The sequence below is a fragment of the Gobius niger genome, assembly GCF_951799975.1.
Source record: "Gobius niger genome assembly, chromosome: 18".
Taxonomy (NCBI): Eukaryota; Metazoa; Chordata; class Actinopteri; order Gobiiformes; family Gobiidae; genus Gobius; species Gobius niger.
The window spans coordinates 6,536,770-6,549,308 of NC_136869.1; the positions used below are offsets into that span (position 1 = coordinate 6,536,770).

General features: G+C 45.1%; 1 protein-coding gene across 1 annotated transcript in view; it reads left to right on the forward strand.

Annotated features, from left to right (window-relative positions):
- The window catches only part of LOC306977684 (cadherin-18-like), a 210,428-nt gene that overhangs the window by 38,141 nt on the left and 159,748 nt on the right, over positions 1-12,539 (forward strand). The window contains exon 2 of the mRNA XM_079576098.1: positions 11,278-11,813. Within this exon, the coding sequence (XP_079432224.1) occupies positions 11,574-11,813 (240 nt within the window). The 5' untranslated portion in view covers positions 11,278-11,573. The remainder of the gene's footprint in view (positions 1-11,277; positions 11,814-12,539) is intronic.

The following is a 12,539-nucleotide window of genomic DNA, read 5'->3' on the forward strand; positions in this document are numbered from 1 at the left end:
ACACATGTTTTTTTTGTCCTGCATTTCATTGCATAATAGTTTGAATAGGAAACAACCTTGTATGATTTTAAAGCTGTGTTTTTCCAACCAAGGGTACGGAATTGATTTTCAACACAACACAACTAAATACTGAATATTCATAGAGAAAAACATAAAACCAAGGCACTCCTCCCACACCATAATTCTCTATTTACATTTTTTAAAACGCCTTTATTGTGTTAGCCTGGGAATACCCATGCTGCTTTGCGCGCTCGAATCATTTCGTACTGCTCAACAGCCTGGAGACCAAGGCCGAAATCCTTGCATGGATTTGGGGACAAATCACAGAATGGGGTGGGACGGCAAGACGATGACGCACTATTCGGCATACGGACGCTTGTAGTTTGTTTACAGATCCAAGATGGCAGCAGGAGACACAAAGCTATCAATCAAGGTTTAGACTGTGTTATAACTAGTTTAAAAGAAGAACGGTGTTTGGCTTTACAATCTCTACACACGTCATCGGGTACAAGAGATACGATTGGCTATGGGATACGTGCAGACGCACAATTATGATAGACACTTATAGCGCCCAATAAACGGTTATGGACAACCGTAAACCACACCTCTCCCACAAGAAAATGAATGGGTGGTTCCCTTACTAATTATCACTTGATATGTGATATTTTGGCTGCCGCTAGTGCCCGGCTAGCATTGTGCTGGGCTGATATATATATTAAACATTTTAAACATACGGTTTCTTCCACGTGTATCAGCTCAGCCTTGTGCTACTGAATATTCATAGTTTAGTTGATCACATTGTAAAAATATTGTCAGGATCCTTGATGTAGGGCAGACATGTCAAACTGGCGAGGATGATTTAATCCAGCCCCATGACCTGTAGAGCATAAATTCCTGAGTATGTCTCTGTTTCTGAGACACTTGTCACACAGACTTGAAAAGCGCAATACAAGTGCGAACCATTATTATTACAGTCCTGTCAGCACTATTTCAAAAGCAGGGCTCATTATTATTCATTTATTGGGAAAACAAACAAGGAAGCTGGATTTGGTCCCATGACCCAAATGAGTTCGACACCCCTGATGTAGGGGGTTACTTGAAGTGTAAATAAACAATTAACAAGGGCTATGTGAGACAAATAACCACTATGTTAAAGGAACAGGCCACTGTTTTTCGATACTCAGATATGCTCTTACCTGAGCTTAGACGAGTTGATACGTACCTGTATGGTCTTTGTGCGTGCCCGTGGAAGACCGTGGAACTTCCAACTTCACCCCTGTTTGGAGCTATAGAAATATATTGGGAGAGGCCAAATGCTAACAACATCATTAGTCGTGACTGAGGGAACGCACACAGACCAGACAGGTACACATCAACTCGTCTAAGCTCAGGCAAGAACATATCTCAGTCTGTAAAAATGGTGGGCTGTTCCTTTAAAGTACCGACTATTTGCAAGAATGCTAGTTCGTGAAAGTGAAAGCCTTTTTTCATTGCTCTATAATGTGTCATTCTCACTACTCCCTGCAGAGGACGCTGCTGGCCAATTTGAAATCCTAAACAACCCAGTGTCTCACTCATCATCGTCTTCTTCTTTATATAAACATTGTTTCAAATTCAAAAATGGAAATGCTCATTGGTGGGGTACCTGAAATAATCTCAAATCTGTCGGCAGTATAGTGGATTAGCCCTATGTGGGCACAGACATAGGGTGTACATGAAGACTCCGCACACTGGTGCGGGAATCGAACCTTGAACCTTCTTGTTGTGAGAAGAGAGAACTAGCTCAGCCTCGCTCTCATAATGTGTGATGTTATAGTTGAATAAAGCCGCAATAAAATCATCCTTCTTGTAGCAGACTGTTTGCCGTTTTTCCCTGACACTCGCGCCACTGAAATAGGCAAGAAAAATCAGTTTTAAATGAGCTGTTTGCGTCAGATGGCTTCATTAAGACGCCTCAGATGACCTATTGCACTCGCCCAGGTGGCAGCCAGACACCGCACGGAGCTTTGTGTCAGTGCTTCTGTCTGCGGCACCAACCTGGGAGCGCTGACACCTTGACATGCCCTATTCACCGCAGTTTTAGCAGCAAAATGAAGGGAGAGGAGACTAAAATAGCCAAATAAAGACATGCTCACCGTCAAGACTGAAGGCGTGAAACAATCTGGAAAAAGATTCAAGATTTCCCTATAGGTTTTTTGCATAGCCTCAGAATGGTGCAATGTGCAGAATTGAAATAGCAATAGTCATAAACCCACACATAGAAACAAAAGCCTTTGCTCATTTTCATAATTAGACAAATTTAATTAAAATGACTCGCAATCAGCCTCGGGGATATAAACGATTTTCAAATTGCTTATGTCTTTCCGACGCAACTTGTAAATTGAAGTCAAGTTCATTTAAAGTGAGCATGTGCATAATTGTGGCTTAAAAACATTCATTTACCTCAGCATTTTTAAGTTTTGAAATGGGAAAAGATGAACATGACTGGGAGACTGGGACGGTTCGGATTTTCAGTTGGTCTGGAGCTCCCTCTGCAGGCGGGGGGGAGTGATAAAATGAGAACAAGCTTTCAGGTTCGGCTAACGATGCTAGCGAAACCACGGCGCTGGGATGAACGCACTTTGAACTCAGAATGGGTCTGATGATGGATTACAGGAATTAAATGCAACAACGTCCAGGAGATACAGATTTCGGTGAGGGAAAATTACATGGTTAAAAGCTCAAAAAAGTCAATTTTGCATGATACGTCTCCTAGGAGCTATAATTCAGTCTACTTAGATATCAACATTTGAAGTTCAATGTATTGAGGCAGGGAAAAATCGAGATAAACGATATTATTGTGGATGATCTGATGCCACTGAAACTAACTGTGGGATGGAAATCTCAGTAATCCCTTGTTCTAAAAGTATGTAGTAATATATCCTTTGTAACACATGAGTTGTAATGAAAATGAGGAATAATGTCAATAAATGTATGATAAATATTGAGCCTAAAAATGTATTGTTTCTCAGTCATTTATTGACATAGTACCTTAATTTCCGTACTATAAGCCGCTTCTTGTTTCACACACCCAGAACCATGCGGCCTCGACAACGATGCGGCTTATTTAAAGATATTATGCTCGAGCCCGACCAGAATATCATATCATATGAAGGAGTTGTCGCGTAGTTAATCTTTGGTTGTTGCAGAAAAGTCATAAAACTCTTTCAGTTGCAGACATGTGACACGTGATGTCATCAGGCCGCACAGCTCTGTTTGCTTGGGCAGGTGTGAGGGCTGGACAGCAGGTGGCAGGTGTCACATAGAGGATTAGTTTAGAAACAGTAGCATATTTAATATCATTTGGACTTTTTTTAAAGGGGCTAAATGGAAGTTGGTCATCTATATACTCACTACTGCCACCTCAGGTCTTGTGCGGAACTGCAGCTTCTATATTCAGCCCATGCATGACGGCACTTTGGACCCGAATTAACACCTTTTTGAGTGACTGTGCAGGATTTTTGAGGCAGTTGTGGTGAACAGGTCTGAGCTCATTCTACACATTAGGACATGGCTGGAACATGTAGGGGGAGGAAAATACTTAGTTTTAGCATTTTTAAACTCCCAATAGTCCCTTTAACTGTTCAAAGAACAGAAGAATTGTTCTGCTGGGGGACTTCAACGCCCACGTGGGTAACGACAGTGAGACCTGGGAGGGGGTGATTGGGAAGAACGGCCTCCCCGATCTGAACCCGAGTGGTGTTCTGTTATTGGATTTCTGTGCTAGTCACAGTTTGTCCATAACGAACACCATGTTCGAGCACAAGGGTGTCCATAAGTGCACGTGGCACCAGGACACCCTAGGCAGGAGGTCGATGATCGACTTTGTAGTTGTGTCGTCTGACCTCCGGCCGCGTGTCTCGGACACTCGGGTGAAGAGAGGGGCTGAGCTGTCAACTGATCACCACCTGGTGGTGAGCTGGATCCGCTGGCAGGGGAGGAAGCCGGTCAGACCTGGCAGGCCCAAGCGTGTTGTGAGGGTCTGCTGGGAACGTCTGGTGGATCCCTCTGTCAGTGGGGTCTTCAACTCCCACTTCCGGAAGAGCTTCTCCCAGATTCCGGGGGAGGCGGGGGACATGGAGTCAGAGTGGACTCTGTTCTCCTCCTCCATTGTCGATGCGGCTGCTCGTAGTTGTGGCCGTAAGGTCTCTGGTGCCTGTCGCGGCGGCAATCCCCGAACCCGGTGGTGGCGCCCGGAAGTAAGGGATGCCGTCAAGCTGAAGAAGGAGTCCTACCTGGCCTTGTTGGCTTGTGGGACTCCTGAGGCAGCTGAGAGGTACCGGCAGGCCAAGCGTGCTGCGGCTCGTGCGGTCGCGGAGGCTAAAACTCGGGTCTGGGAGGAGTTCAGGGAGGCCATGGAGGAAGACTATCGGTCGGCCTCGAAGAGATTCTGGCAAACCATCCGGCGCCTCAGGAGGGGGAAGCAGTGCTTCACCAACACTGTTTACAGTGCGGGTGGGGAGCTGCTGACCTCGACTGGGGATGTCGTCGGGCGGTGGAAGGAGTACTTCGAGGACCTCCTCAATCCCGTCGTCACGTCTTCCAATGAGGAAGCAGAGGCTGGGGACTCGGAGGTGGGCTCGCCCATCACCGGGGCTGAAGTCACCAAGGTGGTGAGAAAGCTCCTTGGTGGCAAGGCTCCGGGGGTGGATGAGATTCGCCCTGAGTACCTTAAGTCTCTGGATGTTGTAGGACTGTCTTGGCTGACACGTCTCTGCAACATCGCGTGGCGGTCGGGGACAGTGCCCCTGGATTGGCAGACCGGGGTGGTGGTCCCTCTCTTTAAAAAGGGGGATCGGAGGGTGTGTTCCAATTACAGAGGAATCACCCTCCTTAGCCTCCCCGGTAAGGTCTATTCCGGGGTGCTGGAGAGGAGGATCCGGCCGATGGTTGAACCTCGGATCCAGGAGGAACAATGCGGTTTTCGTCCTGGTCGTGGCACACTGGACCAACTCTATACCCTTCATCGGGTACTCGAGGGTTCGTGGGAGTTCGCCCAACCAGTCCACATGTGTTTTGTGGATCTGGAGAAAGCGTTCGACCGCGTCCCTCGTGGTGCCCTGTGGGGGGTGCTCCGGGAGTATGGGGTCCGGGGCCCTCTGCTAAGGGCTGTCCGTTCCCTGTATGACCGCAGCAGGAGCTTGGTTCGCATTGCCGGCAGTAAGTCAGACCTGTTCCCGGTGCGTGTTGGTCTCCGCCAGGGCTGCCCTTTGTCACCGGTTCTGTTCATTACTTTTATGGACAGAATTTCTAGGCGCAGCCAGGGGCCGGAGGGTGTCCGGTTTGGGAGCCTCAGAGTCTCATCTCTGCTGTTTGCGGACGATGTTGTCCTGATGGCTTCAACGAACCAGGACCTCCAGCACGCGCTGGGGCGGTTTGCAGCCGAGTGTGTAGCGGCCGGGATGAGGATCAGCACCTCCAAATCCGAGGCCATGGTTCTCCACCGGAAAAAGGTGGTTTCCCCTCTTCAGGTCGGTGGGGAGTCCTTGCCTCAAGTGGAGGAGTTCAAGTATCTCGGGGTCTTGTTCACGAGTGAGGGACGGATGGAGCGTGAGATCGATAGACGGATCGGTGCGGCGTCAGCAGTGATGCGGTCGCTGTATCGATCTGTCGTGGTGAAGAGGGAGCTGAGTCGGAGGGCAAAGCTCTCGATTTACCGATCGATCTACGTTCCCACCCTCACCTATGGTCATGAGATTTGGGTCATGACCGAAAGGACAAGATCGCGAATACAAGCGGCCGAAATGAGTTTCCTTCGCAGGGTGGCTGGGCGCACCCTCCGAGATCGGGTGAGGAGCTCAGTTACCCGGGAGGAGCTCGGAGTAGAGTCGCTGCTCCTTCACGTCGAAAGGAGCCAGCTGAGGTGGCTCGGGCATCTGTTTCGGATGCCTCCTGGTCGCCTCCCGCGGGAGGTGTTCCAGGCATGTCCTAGTGGGACAAGGCCTCGTGGAAGGCCCAGGACACGGTGGTGGGACTATGTCTCCGAGCTGGCCTGGTGTCGCCTCGGGGTCCCCCCAGAACAGCTGGAGGAGGTGTGTGTGGATCGGGAAGTTTGGGCATCTCTGCTGAGACTGCTGCCCCCGCGACCCGGCCCCGGATAAAGCGGAAGAAAATGGATGGATGGATGGAACTGTTCAAAGAAAATAATTTGCATATATATATATATATATTTTTTTTTAAGGCAACAATAATAATCGTGATTTCAATTATTACTAAAATAAATAGTGATTTTTATTTTTTCTATAATCGAGCAGCCCTACTACACCAAGACCATCATATTATGCTCTTTCTCTCAGAACAGTTTTAACTTACAGTTGGCTACATAAGTACTGTAGTTAGGTGTCCATTTAGTGCGTATTAGTATGGAAAATACAGCGTGATGAGGGACACTTGCATGTGGTGCTGCTTGTATGCTGTGCACGTAACCTGTCCGCACCGCACTCATCTCTCGGCCTGGTGCAGTGCGTGCACGCTCTCATGTTACAACATGGACAGACACCTGTGGCTGACAACAGTGGTCTATATATATATGTACTTTTCCTTTTTTCTTTCTGAATTTAGTTGGTGCGGATTATTTTCAGGTGCACTCAATAAGCCGGTATTTACAGTAATTCTCGTGACAGGCCCACTACTAGACAACATGAAGAGATACCAACCTAAGCGTAAAACTTTGAAATTGCCTGTCATCTACCTACAGTAAGTTCCAGGTAAACTAGGATTTAGGTGTAACTCCCTTTAAGTACTTATTTGCACCAGATTACACATGTTTAGTGCATGTCTGCCTCTTCGCCCCCTTCAATTCTCTAATCCAACGTTGCGAGAGACAGACTCCATCTTCCTTATTCCACTTTGCACACTCATTATATGTGCACTTAGCCGGCATCACCATTGACTGGAGCCCTGCTGTGAAATTTGCATGTCGAGATATTTTAAAACACTCGGATTACCCGCGACTTCTGAGCATGCTTTAAGCCGTGTATATACGGGGGGGGAAATTATTTGTATTTAGAAAAAGTCTAATTCAGTGATTATCCCGCGAAGTCTGACAGCGCTAAGTTGCATTAATTCCGTGCTCCGGCTTGCGTCTTAAATGTTGTCACATTCATTGTAAGGAGCGGTAAGCTGAGGCCTTTGAAGTCTGTCAGTGCCTATATCCTATTAAATATCAAATACATGTGTTTGTGCTCAAAGAAATCCCTAGCAGGCTGCTGTCCGACCGAGTCGAGTGTTAAAGCTTCTATTTTTCTATACACTGAGCAAACAATGTGCATACTAGACTAATCCTGTCAGGCTATGTGCTGCAGTGTCGGGGCTCCCTATGGATTAACATTGTGTATATGTCAAATATAAGAGTATGGCGGAGGAGGCTTGAGATGGATAAAAACATTTCTGAACTAAATCGATCCATACGAGAATGGTAAATAATAAACCTTCTGTGAATTGCGTTGTGGACTAGGCCAATGTTGCTCGCCATATATGTTTTATGTTGTTTTTAAGTATAAAATTAGCACTAGAAAAGAGAGAGAAAGAAAAGGATTGTTTCCTCAATGGAGTTTGCATGCATGGACGACACGGTGGTGCAGTGGTTTAGCGTTCGTGCCTCACAAGAAGGTCCTTGGTTTGATGCCCGGTTTCCCCGACAACTAAAAATATGTACAATTGGTTCCCATCTGGGGCCAGGACTCCTTATGTCAGTAAGACTTTCCTGAATAAATAAAAGTTAAAAAAAGAAAAAGAAAAAAAAATGTTCTTGTGCCTGCGTCTCCTCCTGTAGCTCTGTTTCCCCCCCCCTACCACAGTAAACCTTTACAATAGACCAGTCAGTCATTTTGGTTGGTGGTTGGCAATCAGCTGTTTGGAACATCACTGCAGAGTGAGAGGGGGCGTGGCCTCACTGAGGGGGAAGGAAGTATGTTCTGGAAAACACTAATATTCACTATTTTTAGCCATTTTCTGGCAGAATATAAACTTATTTATCACACACACAAAGTCAAGTCTAAATCAAGCTCATATGGATGTTTTTTCACAGCAGATTTTTCAGTAGAAGCGTAAAAAAAAAGGTAGTCATAGCCAGGGCTGGATTTAAGTAAAATGGGCCCCCGGGGCTAAAGTTTTTTTAGGGCCCCCCATAAACTCAATCAATCAGTCAATATTTATTCATATAACGCCTTAACAACATCTGTACATATACTGCTAGACTGGTGGAGGGGACACATTTAAAAGGGGAGATTTTATTTTTTACTTTAATGGTGCATTTTGGTGCATTTTCGTGCATTTTAACAGACCAATAGATACATTTTTTTTCCCAGTGTCAACTCAATGAAAATGGCTCAGACCTTGTTAAGAACTGGTTTAGTCCTGGTTTAGACCTGGCTTGGTCGCGGGTAAAAAGTCATCTGATAAAGCCTTGCATGTGAGTATGCAAAGAGAGAGGGAACTAATTTGACAGCACGACTGAGCATGCATTTTTCTCCTTATGCCCATGGGCCCTTCAACCTACTGGGCCCCTGGGCTTAGCCCATGTAAGCCCCAGCATAAATCCGGCCTTGGTCATAGCTAGCGTTAGCATGTAGCATGATGCATCATGTCATCATTCTCTGTTATTTATGTAATTATGGCCTGTTGAACTACTTTGCTCATCTCCATGTCTTTGTATCTTTATTAATAATAATTAGACATCGTAGTTTTGGAGTAATATAGAAAGTTTCGATTTTTCTCCCCTTTGTTTTCCCCCTCAACTGTTTCAGACATGACCATATATGGGCAATTCCAGAGATGCCATCTGTATAGGTTCACAACCAGGCCTTCAAAAATCTCAGGGGGACTAACCAGGTTGAAAAAGCTAAATTACAAAAGTACTGTGTGATGTGTCTGTTAATACCTGTGAATCAAATCCTGCTACTTGACTCTCTCTTTGTTCTGTATCTTCTCCTCTTTACCGCCGAGAGATAAATAACATGCTATATAGATTGACTGTACTTAAGGCTTGGCTTTCTTAAACTTGCGAGCGCCACAGCACATTCACCATCACATTACATTTTGAAGCCTGTATATACGTTATTGTTTATAGAGAATCTGCCTCTCCACTTTGCACCACTGGTCAAAGACATTTACATTGATTGATGCTGCTCTCTCTTATATCTCTGCTTCCTTTCATGCGGATACTTGAACATCATGAAAGACGTCGCGTTTGAAATGCGCCGCGGACAGTTTCAGTTCTCGGGATAAATTAATGATACACGCTGGCCCGGCAGTCATCGCGCAGACTGTTTGATCAGGCTCAATCAATAAATGAACAAACAAAAAAAACTCAAATGAGAGAAAGCATGCAACTTTCAAGCCACCTTAGTCTGTTTTCATCTCCATAATACTCCCTTACAGGCGCGCGCATTGATCATTGTAAATTCAATAAAGAGACGAGGCTTTTTTGGAGATTTAGCGTTGCTTTTTCAATGCCATGCCAATACCATTTCTTATTCTGACATGGGGAGAAAATGAAAGTATCTCTCTTTTTCTAGAATTAAACAACTTTTTGTCCACGATCACATGTTGCCTATATATCACAGGGTTAATTTTCACAGTTATGCTGATGATACACAGTTGTACATCTCCATGTCTCCTGATGACACCAGGCCAATAGATGCACTTTTTAACTGCATTTTAGATATCAAGTGCTGGATGGCAGAAAACTTTCTCCAGCTTAACCAGGACAAAACTGAAATGTTAATCATCGGCCCTGAGAGAGAGACTTTTACCCAAACTACAGTCACTGTCTATTAATCCTCCCTCACAGGTGAAGAACCTGGGTGTGATCTTTGACTCTGAGCTGGCGTTTATTCCACACATTAAGAATATCACAAAGATTGTTTTTTACCATCTAAAGAACATAGCCAGAGTCCGCCCCATTCTCTCTCGGGCCAACACGGAGACGCTCATGCTTTTATCACCAGTCGTATCGACTACTGTAATGCCCTGCTTTCTGGTCTTCCCAAAAAGAGTATTTCAAGTTTACAACTTTTACAAAATTCAGCAGCTCGTGCCCTGACGAAGACCAGGAGGCGGGACCACATTACACTGGTTTTAGAATCGCTGCATTGGCTCCCCGTGTGTTTCAGGATGGATTTTAAAGTTCTTTTAATGTTTTTTAATGTCTTAATGGTCTTGGTCCTTCTTATCTTTCAGAACTGCTTTTACCTTACGAACCATCACGGCCCCTTTGCTCCTCCGGCAGGGGTCTCCTAGTTATTCCTAAAGTCAACAAAAAGACTCAATATTACGGCCCTCGCCTCTGGAACGACCTGAGGAGGAGCTCAGGGCTGCAGAACGTTCATGTTTTTAAAAGCAGGCTCAAGACCCACCTTTTTAGCTTAGCTTTTAACTGACATCTATTTATTTACTCCTAATATATAAAATATATATATGGGAGGTTGCGCCAGGCGTATTGTTTTAAATGTTGTAATCTGTAAAGCACTTTGTGATGCCTTTCGGTATGAAAAGCTCTTTATAAATAAAATTTGATTGATTGATATATATACCAATACCCCTATAACTTGCTTTTGTTTATTATGGCACTGTCCTCAAGCTATTTACAAGCTTTCGACATTTAAACAAAGCCAGTAAACGCCAAACATTTCTCCAAAGCGTCATTTTATCCACCCAGACAGGACCATTTTGTACAGCCAAGGGATGTTGAATGTTGAAACTCCACAGCGTGAACTCGTCTTCATTTCGGTGCGCCCTCGTGTCATAAAAGTAGATTAAGTTTGGGAGAAGAATAGCCCTTTAGTCATATTTGAGCGAAAATATTAGATCTCAGGCCCACTGCGGGGTGGAAAAAAAGGGAAGTCAGACTTGATTTCTCATTTTTAAAACATCGCTCATGTATTTTAATAACGCGAGCTCTCATTTGCACTTTCGTCTAGTACTTGCCTGACCTCGTGGGCCACGATCTGTCACATAGCGCGACAGTTTCGACCTCAAAGGCGCCGGCAACCTTTAACTAACCTTTATGAATGGCACTCCAACTCGGGAAACTTGTTTGCCGAACACGCAGAATGCCCGAAATGACGGCCGCAATGACTTGTCACTCCTTTGTACCTTATCGCGAGCAAATGCACATCCTCATCGGGGGCGGATTTGTGACTTGCAACTTAATTGGAAGGAATTAGCGGACATTTAGCTCCTCTAATATCCATCACACTAATCTCCACGTCTCTCTTTTCTCTCTCCCTCTTTTAGGAAATCCAAAATGGCGTCCAGGATTAATTCTTGGTGAAACTACGCTGACTTCAACTCTTCACGGCAGCCAACCCCCTCGGAATAATGTAAAAGATTCAGTTTTTTTCTTCGACTTTTGGGCCATGCATCTCCGAGGATCTAGTCGACTTGAGCAGGACATAACAAGGATTTAGAGACGACTTTCGTTTTTTGGCTGGACCACGTTTTGCAGCGGTGGCTAATAGGGGCGGTATTTGCATGGGAGTGCGTGGGAGGGTCGTTCCGCCTTCCGACAAAGGGATTTTACAAACTTCGCCATGAGGATACCCAGCACCTCTTGCCTTTGCCCCGTTCTGGTGTGCCTCTGCTTCATACAGAGGTGCTACGGGGCCAGCCATCATGCCCCGGCTAAAGTCCCCGCCTCCTCCTCCAAGAACCAAACCAAGCTGCCCAACGACGAGAAGGAGGTGCACCACCGACCGAAACGGGGCTGGATTTGGAACCAGTTCTTTGTTTTAGAAGAACACATGGGGCCAGACGCACAGTATGTCGGAAAGGTAAGATTGAAATCCACTTTTTCCTTATCATTTCTAAGCCTACGTCTTCATAGAGGCTAATGCGTTCTCACTGTTTGTTCAGACCTTAGAGGGAAAAGCTTATATCACTTTGTTTTTACAAGCTACACACAATTTTATATTATTAATGTCTACATTGTTTGGTGGGGGAAAAGATTAGAATTCATGAAATGCCTTGATCAATTCTTTGTATGAGAAAGCCACATGGGACCAGCGAATGGGGGAGGTTTTTGACTATCGGTATGCAGAAATACATCTTTTGATCCCAGTGGGAACCTGCTTTAGTTTGCATTTTTCCTCCTACCCCTGTTTATTGAGAAATGGGTTAGAACAAGAGCAAGCTGCTCCAGTCTGGCAGAGTGCAGCGTCAGCGTAATTTCATATCTATATATGTTCTTTTTTTCTTCGACATCTTCTGGGGGTATGGTGCATATCTGTGCACTTTTTATATTGTATTTATATGATATTGTCTTTCCAAGTACAAATCATGTTCAAAAACACACATTACCTAAGTTACCTTAAGTTCCTATTCTGGACTTAAAGTCACTGTAAAGTAAAACCATTTTTGCCACACAGAGTATATTGTAAAAGTATATGCCAAGTATAAAATAAAACCAAAGCAAGAAAGTAGGAAAAGCTTGTTTTCAATTGTTGTTGTTGGATGCAGCGAACCCAAATTGTCAAAATGCTTTTGTTTGTTGTATCCAG